The sequence below is a fragment of the Ascidia mentula genome, chromosome 1 (genome assembly GCF_947561715.1).
Source record: "Ascidia mentula chromosome 1, kaAscMent1.1, whole genome shotgun sequence".
Taxonomy (NCBI): domain Eukaryota; kingdom Metazoa; phylum Chordata; class Ascidiacea; order Phlebobranchia; family Ascidiidae; genus Ascidia; species Ascidia mentula.
Genome location: NC_138566.1, coordinates 8,701,626 through 8,717,855, shown reverse-complemented (window position 1 = coordinate 8,717,855; position 16,230 = coordinate 8,701,626). Strand labels below are relative to the sequence as shown.

Below are 16,230 nucleotides of genomic sequence, written 5' to 3'. Positions count from 1 at the left end.
AATTTAGATCAAAATTGCGCAACACATGGAAGCGCCTGTGAACGTCCCTGGACCATTCATTGCAAATTATATCACCAATGCGTCTGATGAGATCCCTCATACTAGCGCAAGTATGGTGCTAGTCCCCAAAATATCTTGTCGCTATCAAAGACGTTCCAGGACGCGCATCATGACACTCCCGAGGAAATCTAATAGTCAGTTTGATACTTGCTATTATAGGCCGTGTCTACACACACGTTTTGCGCCGGCGGATACTTTTTTGTTTTATTTTAAGCTGTCACGAAAGCGTATACGCTACCGATAAATATGTGTGTGGATCCGATGACCCCTGATGATGAGATGCGGTACGCGAAACCGCTACCAGTCTCACTTCAACCCACAAAGATGTCAAGAACAGACCATGACCTCTTGTTTTCAAGACAACGAGCGGGGTGGTCTGAGGAAATTATTTGTGCTGTTGGACTTCTGTACGAAAGGACTGTATAAGTTTGATGTTTGCACATATTGAGAAAGACCCTTCTCACGTTGTGGCAACTTTGACGCCGAAAGGACAAAACTCGCGTGCAAGTAAGATGTTTGCTGTGCAACGGGGCCCATGCCCCTGACGACTGTGACAAATTCAAAAAAAGATCATGGAATGATGGACCTAGTTCGTCGAAGTTTTCACACCATGACCAGTGATTTAATTGAACGTGTCTGCAACTTGCCATTTTTGGGGGAGTGCAAATTTTTTTTGCACTTTTATATGCGATTGTGTTTTATAATAATGGTTACGTCACAATGCCCCACACATAGTCTATGATGTCGCAAGGCCAGTTTTGCTTTCTTTGTTACGTGAGAATCAATCAATCACGTGCAGTAAGCTGTTTTTGTTTGTAGCGGAATCGGATGTGCATAGCAGTCAACTGAAAAGACTCCAATTTTTCACGTGGAGTTAAATGTAAGTGCTCAATAAAACGCTAGTGCCTTTGCAATTTATCGTGGATCGAAGTTGGTACTTTTTGGCTTCTTGCGTTGGTAAGTTTGCTGTTTCTGTGCACGTTCTTTTATACTTGTTTGTGTTATTTGTGTTATATACTTGTTTGTGAACGCGAACAGTTCGTTAAATATAGCCCAAATAAAAAACTTTTCTTTTCTGGTGGTGCGGTCAAACTTCCATGGCGAGTTTCGCTGGCTCTCTGGAAAGTTATCCGCATTACACAGCTTATCAAGGTTATCTATCGCTTGCCTTGTTGGTGGAGATAACACCGATTATTTTGTATGTTACTCATCTTTGCCTTGTGCCTTATTTCTCAGCTTTGATTCTAAATCAATTTAAGAAAACTAACCAAGTGGTAATTGCTGTTTGCACAAAATGTTTTTATTTATGACTTGGCACCAACTGTATTTACACATGATGTGTTTCAGACATAATTCTATTACAAGGTGAAACTAGAATGAAAACCACAAACAGTGTACAAAAACACAGATTCTGTAGGAACAAGCTTCCCATGTAATATATAAAATTGTGTAGGATAAAAAAGAGAAAAAACAAGCAATAGGTGGCATTTAACACAGAAAATATACTGTAAAAGTTAGTAAATATTTTAATTCGAGGTAAATTTATTACAATGCATTAGGTCAATATTTCTATGACTATAACAACTATATTGAAGTCTTTACATACAGGTACTGTAGTGCTCCATAAATAAATAATAAACATTCTCTTTTTATTGTCTTACTTTGTACTTAAAATTGTTTTGGGGCATGCTTCTACAAAAACTTTGTACATTAAATGGCGTTAGGCATCCTAAAACTTTTCAGCCTTTAAAATGGTACGGAAGTAAATGTTTTGTGTTGCTTTTTAACGAATTATGTTATCCGGTAAAAGATGTGATAACTGATTCAATAATTGACAAGCTTTCTCTAAGTTGGTCCTCATTGATACAAAGTGGAGGTGCAAGGCGTATGATGTCATTATGAGTTGGTTTGCAAAGAACTCCATTGTCCCTCAAGCGAATACAAACTTTCCATGCATTAAATGCTGAACAATCACAAAAAATTACACCAATAAAGATTTGTATTGTAACCCATAGCTATTGGTTAAAAAAATGGTTAAAACAAACCCTTAAATAGCTTCAAAAAAGTTACTTTCTTTTGAATATAGAACTTTACTTACAGGCTGTGTCCTTTATTACAATGGCATTCAAAAGCCCCTTGCCCCGGACTGTGGTGACAACTTCTCCAGGAAGTTTTGATAAAACGCTTCTTGTAATTTCACCCAACTTGGTGGCATTTTCCATTAGGTTCTCATCCATGATAACCTACCAACAAAGTCACTTGAGTTTAATGTAATAAAATGTAAGTAATAAAAGTATTAACCTGCAAGGATGCCATAGCAACTTTACATCCCAAAGGGTTCCCACCAAATGTTGAACCATGTTGGCCTGGTTTAATGGTCAAAATAATCTCATCACTTCCCAAAACAGCCGAAACAGGGTACATTCCACCAGCAAGTGCCTTTCCTGTTTACAAGTAATTTTTTTTTTGTTTTGGTCTTTTTTATGTTCAAGACACCTACCAAGAACAATTAAATCGGGTTTTACATTTTCATAATCACAAGCAAGTAGCTTTCCAGTTCGACCCAAGCCGGTTTGTACCTGTTTACAACAGAAAAAATACTATAACTTCAGTAATCAAGCAAACAAGTTTGTATTAACCTCATCTGCAATCCAGAGGACATTGTACTTGGTACACAACTCGCGAACTTTGGTTAAATAACCAGGACTAGGAACTCTGACACCAGCTTCTCCCTGAATTGGCTCCACCATGAACGCAGCAGTATCGGGGTTTTGAAGCTCTTTCTGCAGCAAAGTAATCACAAAAAGATAGTTTTTTAAATGTCAAATAACAAATGGCACAATAAGTGTTGTTAAATAATACCTCAAGTGCCTTGATGTCATCATAGGGAACTATTTCAAATCCTGGTACAAAAGGACCAAAGCCTGCATAGGAATCACTATCAGTAGATGCTGAGACAGCTGCTATTGATCTTCCCCAAAAATTTCCTTCTGCACATATTATACGTGCCTTGTTTTCTGGAACACCTTTTACATCATATGCCCAACGTCTTGCAAATTTACATGCACTTTCACATGCCTCCACACCTAAAAAAGAAAAACTGTATTGAAAATATTAGGGAGCTCATAAATCTACTTTGCGCATAAAAACTTATAACATGTTTCAAGAAATTCCTATTGAAATAAGTGCAAGGCAACATTAATGGTTTACCTGTGTTCATTGGCAAAACTTTGTCATAACCAAACAGTTTTGTAACATACTCTTCGAATTCACCCAAAACATTGTTATAGAAAGCTCTGGAAGTCAGGGTCAATTCAGAAGCTTGTTCCTACACATCAAATAACCAGCAAGATGACAAATCAGCGTAGTAGGGTAAGCCAATTCTACACAATATGTCTTACCACAAGAGCCTTTAAAATTTTTGGATGACAATGACCTTGATTGAGACTGCTGTACCCACTTAAATAATCAAAATATTTTTTTCCTTCCACATCCCACACGTGAACACCTTCTCCTTTTGCTATGGCAACAGGCAAAGGATCGTAGTTGTGAGCTCCGTACTTTGCTTCACGCTGCACACACACAGAGCATTTTGTGAACAAACAAACACAAAATGACAAATACGCACAAACACACCTCAAAAACAGCTTTCGACAAGGAACTGGGTTGATGATCCTGCACGATATTGTGTTGCCCACGAGAAAAAGCATTTGCAAACCGGGCACTTCTGTGCAGAGAAAAAAACTTTGTTGTAAACATTTTTGTTCCGACGAGTTGCAATGCCAATGCTCTGCAGTAGCCAAGTTGCTAAAAGAACTCCTGACCTAAGCAATTGTCACACATGAAGTATTGTGTTCCCGCAACTCCAACTCCCCCAAGTTTAACCAATGAAAACGCATCCCATGTAAGATGTAACTTACGTCATATGTGCTCGACAGGCATTTGTTGTTATTTCTTATGGTACATTGATCACAATCGAAATAAGAGTTAAACGTAAGTAATTTTTACTGAATCATTTCTTTTTTAAATTGCACTTTTTATACAATTGTTTTTTCCCCGACTATCACACAAAACCTTCCTAAATATGAAGAAATTTGTGTCAATTAGTTGCGCTGGCGTTGGTTGTGAAACATACCCAGAGAATCCAACAATTATATTGTGTAATGTTTTGTTTGCAGCATTTCATGAGCATTGCATAATTCATCTCGGTTGCAGCAGTGCACAAGCATTTGCCAGCCCGTTACCAGATGTATTAAATATTTCGCAACTTCCGACCCAAGTGTTAACATAACCTCATAAAATGTGAACTAAATGATTTATCCATCGAATGTTCTCGAGTAAAGTGATTTATTCAACATCCAGTTTACTACATAATATGTTCTCCTATGCTTATGTCACACCACACCTTTTTTCTTGTATTATATTAACCCAAGTGATGTATATACGGCCCGTGACTAAACCAATCAATAAGCTTCCGATAGTCCAAGTATGGATGGTCATGTGCACCTGTTAATTGGGTTTTTGCATTCGTCTCGACTCTACTCTATTCGCTTCTATTCTATCGTAATTCTATTGCAGATTTGTAACGTACCGATTTAATGAAGCCGGTAATAGTTTTCAATACACTAATTACTCGGGAAATTGTCTGAGTTCTGGTTGCTTTATAGGACGAGGCAGAACTCAACTCGCGCTCAGGCTATCGAGACACTGCATGGGACCCTTCGAGTTATTTACAGTTGCAATAAAGTGGAAGAGGCCTGCTTTAAAATTTTCACTTAACTAAAACAGATTTAAAAATTCATGTTGTTTGGAAACGCAAAATTGCACAAGAGACCCTTCGTCGTACTTCACTCACGGACGCAAGTTGATACAATATTCGTGATTACGACGGCGTGCCAGAAGCACGTGTCATTGCATTTGACAAAAAAAAACGCTTGACACGAATTCTGGGTTGCGTATTATGGGCTATAGATAAACAGTGCGTTTTTTCCCTGACTAACTCGGCTGTTATGAAATAACCATTCTAAGTAGAATGAGATGAACCCACAAGTCACTTTCGCAACTATAGCCCTACCTCAAAAGTCAAATATAAAAATTGTTAAAAAAAATCACAAACAATATAACAAAAGTTATGTGTCACTTCCCCAGCATTAGAACAAACGGGCTCACGTACGATTACATTTTTAATTTTTATATTTTAAAAAAAAATAGCGTCTATACGACTTCACATGTTCGGAAAACTGAAATAAAAGCGGCATAACAAAAACTACCAACACAATGAAACAATGTTTACCGCATCAGTTGATGTAAATGATGATGTGTTCGCATCACGGAAGGAAATTGTACATTGCTCAAAAGCGATGATAAACCGCAACGAATAATTACACTTTTGATGACCATTATTTGGTTTGTTTAGCAAGTGTTGAGAAATCCTCAAATAATAACGTGAGTGCAACCGAATCTGAAGACTCTTGCATTTTGGAATTATCGTGTGCAGTCAGCAAATCTGTAGCATCATTTTTTTTATGTAGCCTAAAAACGTTAGTTATTCGTTTGACATACGAGCTTGACGTTAGTTAATGGTAAATTGTGAAACCTGGTCTAAGCATTTTTCTGGTTAGAAAGTCATCCATGCGCAGCAGAGGCACGGTTCAGTCATGGGCCTGCAGCCTTATGTGCTAGAAAGGTCACTGACGTATATACACCACTATTTGTACCTTTTTGAAAAAACCTTGCTCATTTTTCTTCCAGTTTTTTTTATGTAGGGTACACAAAGAAATCACCGTGATCGTGACAGCCATGCGACTAAGACAAGTGGAAACGACGACCATCGAAGATTCATCGAATTTTACTCTTAGACACGCTACTTGAAAAACTAGTTCGCTTATAGTCACCAACGTTTTGTAATTCTTTTATCTCGGTAACGCGCTCTACTGTCACCAATGCGCTTGGTCATTCGTAAATAAAATAAGTCTACACACGGAGTCACAGTAGGAGCCTATTGTAAGTTGATTTTGTTGTCTTTTGCGCAGTACACTGCACATACATATACGTATCACATCAAGTAAACAACAAAAAGATGCATTCTTCGTAATCCGAATTATAGTTTTAATTAGTCTCAAGTTTTACTGATAGTAACAATATTTGACATAGGCTATATGTTAACATGGAATATTTCATTCTGTCAACAAATGGCGTTCAGAAAATCTTTTCAGAAAATATCATTAAAAATAGTACGGTGAATAACTACCACCTTTTTAACAATAATTCACAAAAGCATTTGAATTGTCTATGTATTACTACAGTTGAATGAAAAGTGGTCGTTTGGTCGGCATTCACAGACAACCCAATGATCTCAATGTTTAATAGAGATCAGTTGATACAACCAGAGATTTTATTCACTGCAGTGATCTTGTAATTTCCAGAAGCGGACAGCAACATGCGCGTACAAACAAAAGCCGAAGGAGCGCGTCACAACTTTTTAGAAGTTGTTACGAAGTAAGCGTGGTGCTTGTTGAGATCGAGAAAATACAAGTGTGTCAAACAGCGACACTTTTTATTCTATGTTCTTATATTTAATTTGATAAAAACGACATTTTTTTCTTACTTTGTTGTGCGTGAGCATACGGAGCCCACCCAGTAGTTTATTTTTTTATCAGACTCGGACATAGGCCTACATGTTTATTTTTAATACCGTAGTTGTTTTGCTTTTTATTTAACAAATACAAAAAACATGCTACACAAAATCACATGTATGCATTTTTATAGCAAAGGGCAAAAATGTTTTCTCAGTAATTATGGTTACTTTGCTTACTTACCAAAGTTTATTATATAACTCTTGTAAAAGGTACATAGTCACATGTAATATGATATCCTCTTTGAGGCATGACATTTCAATAAAACCAGAATCTGATGGAAAAATGAATATTGCTGACCCTAATCGATCTCCTTACTACTCAGCAGAGCAATACCCACCTAACCATTACAGACATGCATATCGTAAGTGTTTTTGTTTGTTATGACAAGTTTTAAACAGAAATAAAAATTTGTACATACTAATTTCCATGGCCCTCATCCTAATTGAATAATTTGATAGCTAGTTTATGAACAAAAACTTTTTTATTTGCAGCCTCTGGAGTAGTGCCACAACCTCAGCAACCAGTTAACCAGCCAAGCGGACAGCCCCCATATCAGAATGGTGGTGCCTACTACTCCAACCACATGTATCCACAACAACCAGTGCCACAGATACACCACAACAGACCCCAAGCCTCGAATATACAGGACCCTAGAAACCCAATGACTCCACATCGGTCTACTTATCCTCCAGGTTCCCAATACATTACTCCCAGTGATGTTAGCCAGGAATCGCCTTACAGAGGCCAGAATGAACAGCCACCAATGCATTATCCTTCAACCCAAAATACCAACAACAATCATATGGTAAATCAAGCTCACATGCCACAATTTCACTCACCCAAGTTGAACAGCTCATTGCCACCTAACTCTCCTATGGTTAGTGGCCAATGTCGCAATGGACCATGGCCAAATAACGGCCAGTATGGATCAGTTTTTCAGCAAAGTGCCAATGAGAGCATGCAGTCACCTAGCTCATTTGGTGAAAATCAAAGTGTTTCAAGCAGTGTGGACAGCGAAGCATCAGTTCCACAGCAAACTTCGAACAAAAGAGCATATCCATGTCCGAAATGCTCAAAGGTAAGTTGTCATAAGTGTAAGAACTGGCCGAACGTTATTGACACAAAAAGGACTACTGTAATATTTTTTTTGTAATTTATGTGGCAAAAAAGATTTATGTGAAACGTAAACCAAGATCTTAAATGTATATTTGTGTTAGGATGTAACTTTAAGTATATACTTCTTGGTAAAGGGTGCACATTGTTTTTGCCACAACACAAGTGATTACTAAGTGTATGTTGTGTCGTTAGGTTTTCAAAAGAGGTGATCACTTGAAGAGGCATCTTCTGTCTGTCCATGATCGTGAACACCCATATCAGTGTGGAGAGTGCTCCAAGGGCTTCGCTTCAATAACCACTCTGACACGTCATTGCCAAGCATCACACCCTGGCATTTCCAGCAAGAGTCATTTATGTGTTAGGTAGTGTAGTGTAATACATAAAAAATCTGTTTGCTTTTACTTACATTCTGATGCATCAGAAGTGTTTATGCACCTTTTTAGTAACAATCTACAATTTGTTAATGCCCTAAAAATAAACAACAATTAAGTTTGGAACTTTGACCACAATCTAACTTACAAGTCTTTTGCTTTGCAATATCAAGGTTGTGAAATGAGCAACAAACCCCACACATAATTTTACTAAAAGACTGTAAGCATTATGGATGAGACTTAAACAATTCAATTTAAGATGATAAATATAGTTTGCAGCCAAGACTTTTGTTTTGCTTTCCATTCACTCAAGTAGGCTGTTTGTAAGTGGGTCACACACTAACATTATTATCACTGCATTTGTTAAGTGGTTCAAACATCAAAATATAAATGGATGGTTTGAGACAACGCCTATTTTGCATTGCAACATTCACTATCACAGTTTCTGCTCTTTTGCCTGATAATGACTAAAGTTATTCAAACAAACTTTGATTAATCTTGACAGCTGTAAACACAGTTAATCAACAACCAACATTTGGTTTGTATCTGAGAAAGAATTTTAGTAAGCCCTGTAAACAACAAAGCAAACATTGTTTTGTGTAAATGGCATTTGTCCTCAGACAATCTAACACTAAGACCTACAATGGAAATAGTGTTTTTAGAAATATATTTTTTCGAACTTTCTATTTATTCCACTTTGAAATATCAGGGCAAATGTTCATGGTATATTGCCTGACCCACTATTTTTGTTTCAGATGCGGAATCCGTTATAGAAACCTGACAGAAATAGAATCACATGCTTCATCGCTTCATGCAATGCAGGATGCGGAGTACATGAAAAACATCAACAGAAGCAGCAAGACATTTCAGTGCGAGATTTGTCATAAGACCGTCTCATCTGAAAAAAATCTTAAGCGACACATAAAGAAGCTTCATGGGTAAGTTATATACCTGTTATGGAGTCATTCACAAAAGTAGTTGTCCAAATATTTTTATGTAATATGTGTCAACTTGAAAAAAAAAATCAATCAATGACTCCAAACTGCTGTAATGAAATAAAGAAATAAATGATTGCTTGTGTTTCAACATTTTCAAGATGCTGTCTTTTTGATAAAATCTTTTAAAACCAACAGTGATATATTATTTTGTGAAACAAATTTGCAGTTTTATATGTAGAAAGTTGAGAAGTGTGAGTAGCTCTAATTGGATGTAAGTATTTTTTATACAAACATTTTAAATAGGATATCACATGACTACCAGCCACTATTGACGTTTTAAGTAGGTCGGGCTTCTAATAATAACACAAATAACAATATACATCTCTGTCAGTGGAGTTTTGCACTGCTGTTTTCTATTCAGCATAGAGATTTTAAATAATTCATGACTGTTTTTCTGGTTAAAATCTGCCGCTTGCTTCTGATTTATTGATATATTCATTTTTCTGGAGGTTGGCTGCAATTGTTGAAATAAGGAAAGCAGTCTTGCGCTGTTTTTGATGTGTTACCAGCCACAATAGTTGGGGCTTCTAATATATGATTGCTTGATGCAAATTACTGTGCAGGTTGCCTGTAATATGGGTGATTGCCTTTGACATTCTATAAAATTACTCTTTGACTTGGTGTATCATGCATATTTAATGTGTTGAATTGGGAAATTGTGTAATGAGTTGTGAGCATGCCTTGGAACTGGAAGTCTGGGCTCTCAAATGCCTTTTAGTTATAAAGTAGGCCAGGCTGAAAGGAGAACTTTTTTGTCGAATATATTTGGCCAGTTGCATTGTATATGTAGGAAATATTCGACTGCTTTTCTATACCAGGGTTATTTGTAAAGCCAGTTAAAGGAAATCAGTCACTTATTTTCTTTCGAAGTTTTTGTGTTTCCTCAAATTGCTGCAATTTTGATCATTTTGTGTCAATTTTAGTTTTTTTATTATTAGATTTTTTGACGTTTATGGATGAAAAAATATGTTGTCTACATTTACAGGGAAAATGCACGGAACATTTTGTCCTGTGGAATTTGTGAACAGTCGTTTATTTCCAATGAAGGCTTGAAGGAGCATATGGCTCGATCCCATGCTTCCAGCTCAGTTGTTCCAACCACTGCAAACACTACAGCTGGTATGTTGTTTGCAACTAAAACGTTTGTAGGCCAAGTGATGGATGTCTTGATTTGTGTTAAATCAATAACTGTATTTGTTTTGCATTCAATTATTAGTAGTATTTACCAACTCTATACACTTTTTAATTTAGTCGTCGTTGAGCCACATGTAAACCAGGCTCATCTTGCATCCCAAAAAGACAACTCGCAACTCCATTCTGCCCTACAATTTGCACCAAAAACAGTTGCTGATGACTCGACCATGCACAGGATGAACACAGAAAAGCTGCTTCAAAATCCAAGTGATCCCAAGGCAATGCATCTCACACACTCCATGTACCAACCACATGCTGTACCTGGTGTGCAAGCTATTGAAAGTATGAAGGCATTGGTGACTCGCCCTCCTCTTGCATATCAGCAGGCACCTGCTGGCGGTCAAGTTTCCAGTTCTGTCATGCCACTGGCACCTGTCAATAGCTATCCATCAGCAGAAAGGCAAACACTGACTGCACCAAATTCTGAATTGTGTCAACTTTCCACGAGCCAAACTGAAATGAAAGAGACAAGCTCTGTTTCTGAAGCTTTCTCCATGGCGATGAAAACATTGTCTGAGTTTTCTTATGAGGATTTTCCATTCACTTCCGGCGAGTACATACCAACAAGCCTATCAGTGTTCCAGTCCAACCTTCCAATGCCAAACTTTCATTATCCCAGTGCAGTTCAAGTAAGCACCTCCACTCAAGGACCGAAATCTGTGTTGACGCCATCAACAGTGAGCCAATCAGTGTTTGTAGCAGGACCTGCAGTGCCATTTTCAGAAATAGCATCAGATCCGTTAAAGCAAGACCCCCAAGGGCAGCCAGTTGCACAAACCTTGCATCAAGATGAGAATGGCAGCGCGGGCATGCAGTATCCTCAAACAAATGATGCTGCAGCTCTGGCCCGCCGGGGTCGACCGAAGAAAAAGAAAAGCCCGTTTGCCAATGGGGACAGTGAAGAGTTGTCTACCAACGGTATGATTGTAAAAACCGATGCAAACGAGGACAATGGAAGATTTACTTGTACTGTCTGTCATGAAATATACCAAGTATGTTATTAGATGTTTTCTTTGGTGTTATGTCCAATAACTGTTGTTTATTCTCTTTTAGGGGATTGACAATCTTATGCAGCATGTGGAATCTGTTCATCTGAGTGCAAACCCTCATGAATGTTGCATCTGCAACAAGAGATTTGCACAGGCTGGCAATGTCAAGCGCCATATTCGCTTCGTGCATCTCCGTGAACGACCGTTTCAATGCAGAGATTGTGACTCTACATTTGACAGGTGAATGCACCTTAAGATCATTTTGCCTTTGATGATTTTGATCAATTTATTGTTATGAAAATTTTATTTGATGTTAAGTACATTATCAATTAGATCATGTTATGGCTTGTGGTGTGGGTGGTTGGTTGATTGGTTGGGTGTAACAAAAATTATATATTTTCAGATTATGCTACCTGCAGCGTCACATGAGGTCCCATGTTGATTCTAAAGTGCAAAACCCAGACACAGCTCATTTGAATCCATGCAACTGTCCTGAATGTGGCAAGCGTTGTCTTACTGCTCACCATCTGAGAGGGCACATGCAAAGGAAGCACTTCGCCAAAAACAACAAACATTCTGAAAAAATGGTGCACAAGTACAGCCACTTGTTTCAGGGGCCAAGTGGTTTCAACAAGGGCATTTTGAGTGCAAAATCATTTGATGAGTTTGGCAGGCCAGTCACTTCCAAAGAACATAAAAAGCGACCCAAGGTTTGTGTATTGGTGTTTTGTGGATTTCGAGACTATCTAAGATATACATTGCCTTTCCTTTATTTTTTTTTCTTGGAACATTGGTAAAAGTTACAAAAAGGAGGATTTAGGGTTAAATTTTAACACCCTTTTCAATTGGGTAACAAGAAGGAAATCTGTTTCAGATGGATCAACCTACATATTATTTGATAAATTTGTAGGTGTCAGCACTGATTATCTATACTTAAGCCAAAATACATTTAGGATTACATTGCTGAACGATAAGCCTTTAAGTTATTGGTAAATAATATTGAGGACCAAAAGCAAACAACTAAAAAGTTGTTCGATCAGATAACCAACATGACTTATCTTGATGTTAGATATGGCAGATTTTAAAAGTTTGTTTTTGAACGAACAACCAATACCAGGATGTGAATATTTGTGGAAAGTTTTAAGTGCTGAATAACCATCCAGATTTTTTGCAACTACACTTATCATGTTTCACTCAATGAGTCTGAAATCCATTGCAGTTACTGGATTAAATTTATGTGATACTTCTGTTTCAAAATATGCTCTTTTTGGCTGATTTCCAATTTAATGACTTGCTGTAACCCTCAATTAGTCAAGATGGCAGTATATTAGTTCTGGTGAACTTGTCTTTCAACTGTGGTGTTTTCAGCATGTTTATTTAAGCACTAATTTCTAATCGTATTTGCTCAGCATTTTACAATGGTGCCTTAAAGGGTTTGAAAAAAGAAATAATTGAATGTAATATCTTGGTTAATAAAATACTGTTTTATTTGGGTTATACTTTGTTACATCTGGCATGCAAATGGTGTTTTCCACTTGTACACTAACAAAAAATGATTAACCCAGGAAATTTGCGGACATCAGACTTCTTTTTCATACACAAACTACAATGGCATGTATACAACTCAGCCTACTAACATTACTGACTGTGGAGTTACCAGCATTACCTCAGTGCATGATAACAACTTGAGCAATAATATGGGTTCAGCAAAGACTTTTATGGTTAGTGTCTGTTCCAGGATCAAAATGTGTGCATTATTACTAGTTTTCTTGTTGGCAGTTTGTACATTATAATCATTTTTCTTTTGCAGAGAAACCAAAGTGCAGAAGAAAGCAGTCAACCCAACACAACTCTAAATATTTCGCAACAAACCTTCAAGGAAGGTTCCTCCCAATTGGAACAGCTTTTGTCTGAGACACAAAATAGTCATGTGATCAGTGGCAAGAAGAAGCCGCAGTTGTTGGACAGAAGCAGGATGTCCAATTCTAGGAAGTCTTACAAGCTATATAATGTGAATTGTAGCTTTGGAAAGTTAAAACGACGCCTGCTTCGTTACAAGTGTCAGCATTGCCCGGGACGCCAGTTTTCAAGCATGCGTTTGTTGAAAAGTCACATTGCTGTTGTGCACCACAGCACAACACGACGACACCTATGCTTGCTGTGTGGCCACAGCTTCTCTTCCAACCTTCTGTTAATGGCCCATGTGAGCAAGCGTCACAATACCAGACCAAAGCGGGCAGCAGCCTCCAGACAGAAACACACTGGATATTTTGCCAAAACTGCTGTATTCCAAAACTCACCAATTTTGCAGGAAGGTCAAAGAATGCACAGCAAAGAAATTGGAGATCAATGCAGTTCAGATATGATACCCCAAGTGTTTGACAAAGAGCAAACCTTTCAGTCCAATCTGCTGGATTCCGTTGTCAACTTGCCAACGCATTCCTTGGTACATTCATAAGACGCAAATGCCCTGACACATAATATCTATTGCGATATCTTGTACACAAATTAGCTGCACAGCCTGTACTGCTGTATTTTATTTGTACAAACCCTTTTTACCTTTTAGTAGCGTGCTCACTACCTAGTTTTTAGCTGTAGTTGATCCTTTTCTATTAATAGTAGCAACCTTGTCGCACTGCTTTTTAATGTGTTAATTACGATGCTGAATTTGCTGAGGTGCAAAAGAGACAGTTGACCACCCTGATCAAACAATTTAATCCTACACATTGTTACTTTGACTTGCCCTTTCCTTCAAGTGACAATTTTTGCCTCTCAGTGTGGTGCTGCATAACAACACAAACCTATTATCTTTGTTTTTGCCATACACCAAGGGAAGTCGTTTGCTTGATGTGACACTGTCCGACATTTTTCTACCCAAAGGCTTGCATGAACATTTGTTTGTGTCTTCATTTTGTGCTCTTGTTCACTGTTCATCCACTACCAGGCCCCGAAATCGATAATTGTGTTTGTCTTACCTGCGATTTTATGTCAGCGAGGAAATGGCACCCGCTTTGCATGGCCTTTAGTGCTTGTGACAGATCGAGGCAAAAAAAACACTTTTTAACTTTAAATAAAGAACGATTTAGTTTTGGTTGCCAAATTGTAATTGATAATCTTGTTTTGCCTGTTGCACTTTCTTTCCGTTTGGGCTTTGGTGACGTTTCTACATATACTTTCTGTATCAATTCTGTAATTTGTCTGAAACTTGCACTGCCCTTGTTTTAACTGCAGTTTCAAAAGTGTGCTTTTGTATGAAATGTTATCAGTGATATTTAACCGTAATTAATAATCATCATGGTGCTTCATTTTCCCCATGACTATCCCTTGTCAGACTTATTGCTAGTATTAATTTACACAGAAACTGACCAATGTAACTCTGTCATTGTCACCAGTGTTTAAAGCTTGCTCTGCCGCGACACTGGGAAATGTTCTCAATGGGCAGTATTGCAGTATTTGAAGAAAATCGTGCCATCTGTATTTGTTGCTTTTGCCGGTGTTTGTCTTTTTTTAGTGTATTTTTTTGGTCTTAACAAACTCCAAATAATCAAATTGTTTTTTGTGTAGTGTTGCCCATTTCTTTGTCATCATTGTATATAGAACATTGCCACAGTTTGGTGATCCTCTGTCACAAAAGCAATAATAATTGCCCCAGCAAAAGTTTTTGTTATGACATTTTTGTTGGTCAATACTCAATACAAGCATTTAGATGATGTAGTAAATTTTGTTTTCTTTGTCAGACAACAGATAAACAAACTTTACAGCATCATTGAACAGTAACCTGTGGTCACTGTTCCTGCTTTGGTCACCAACAGGTGTGGTGAAGCAGCTACATAACAAAATTTAGTAAACAGGAAGTTTTTAGGTAACTGAGCTAGGGATCCAGCGGTTCCAGCTTCTGTCATAATCATGGCTGTGGCTAAATAATTCCTACACATTCACACAAAAAAGTTTTATTCCAAAAACACAATTTACTGCAATGCTTTCTTGGCAGGCTTGCTATTTTTTTCAAGGAGTTTGTATATTTCATGTTCTTTCAAAGCTGGTTGTTTGTTTGAGGGTTCATGCCTAGGAAATAGTATGTGACGAATGTTTTTAAATATGCTTTGGCTACCACTTTTAAAATCATTAAGTTCATTGTATGGTCGATAATAACGTTGAAACATAACACAAAACATTTCACTTCTTTGACAAATTGTCCTGCGGAGTAAAGTGTGTTTGACACGATGCATGGCTGGGTGCATTATTAAACACATCTTGAGTTATGAGATTACTCCAGTTCGTTTTTCAGGTCAAATTGTTTGCTGCTTTTTGAGGTTTCTTTCATTAACTCATGCAACTGCACAATTTGATCTTCTGAGAATTCATCCAGTGCCTCAACCGGAAGACTTGTTCCAACTTCTTTGGAATGGGTTGGATTTTCTCCAAGTTGAACTTGTAATGTATGAGCGTATGCTTGCCACTGATGCATAAACTCGGGAATGAACTCAGGAGAACAATTTTTGTGAGCTCTGAATTCAGTTTTCACGTACTGGTCCCCAACAGCTTTGAGTTCAATTGGTAAGCCTTCATGTAACCGTAGAATACATTTGTAAAGTTGCCGAACTTTGCTAGAGTGCGACATTACAACATTACTTCAACATAGATAATATTTAAATTGTAACGTTAATGTTGCAGAAGGCAAAAAAAACTTAAGTTGCACAACAGATACCCCACTGTATTTGAAGTTTAATATTTGTTTCAAATTCTATCATACAATTTCTTCAAATTGCAAAAGAGGCAAATAAATTTTTGCAAACAATTTTGGGGTATGACTGGGACAATATTTAGTTTTGTTAACTGACTACTGGTCGCAACTCGCAACTAG

The 16,230-nt window shown here is 37.6% G+C and overlaps 3 protein-coding genes across 4 annotated transcripts; 1 reads left to right on the top strand and 2 right to left on the bottom strand.

The window, feature by feature from the left end:
- Positions 1–1,347: 1,347 nt before the first annotated feature.
- LOC145894860 (ornithine aminotransferase, mitochondrial-like) lies at positions 1,348–3,937 on the bottom strand. Its single transcript, XM_082983528.1, has 9 exons — positions 3,697–3,937; positions 3,462–3,632; positions 3,271–3,388; positions 2,923–3,146; positions 2,700–2,843; positions 2,561–2,639; positions 2,362–2,504; positions 2,159–2,303; positions 1,348–2,023 (listed from the first exon to the last, which is right to left on the bottom strand). The coding sequence occupies exons 1-9, from the start codon at positions 3,817–3,819 to the stop codon at positions 1,857–1,859; spliced, it is 1,314 nt and encodes a 437-aa protein (XP_082839654.1). The 5' UTR covers positions 3,820–3,937; the 3' UTR covers positions 1,348–1,856.
- Positions 3,938–6,912: 2,975 nt separating this feature from the next.
- LOC145895042 (uncharacterized) lies at positions 6,913–15,069 on the top strand. Of its 2 annotated transcripts, XM_082983791.1 has the most exons (10): positions 6,913–7,059; positions 7,190–7,776; positions 8,007–8,176; positions 8,941–9,123; positions 10,169–10,302; positions 10,435–11,369; positions 11,431–11,606; positions 11,770–12,076; positions 12,932–13,087; positions 13,177–15,069. In XM_082983791.1, the coding sequence occupies exons 1-10, from the start codon at positions 6,927–6,929 to the stop codon at positions 13,822–13,824; spliced, it is 3,429 nt and encodes a 1,142-aa protein (XP_082839917.1). In that variant the 5' UTR covers positions 6,913–6,926; the 3' UTR covers positions 13,825–15,069. The 2 variants fall into 2 exon arrangements, with proteins under 2 accessions (XP_082839917.1, XP_082839925.1); XM_082983799.1 differs by lacking the exon at positions 12,932–13,087.
- Positions 15,070–15,633: 564 nt separating this feature from the next.
- On the bottom strand, positions 15,634–15,987 carry LOC145907049 (succinate dehydrogenase assembly factor 3, mitochondrial-like). The gene has a single exon (XM_082994519.1). The coding sequence runs from the start codon at positions 15,985–15,987 to the stop codon at positions 15,634–15,636; it is 354 nt and encodes a 117-aa protein (XP_082850645.1).
- Between the last annotated feature and the right edge of the window lie 243 nt (positions 15,988–16,230).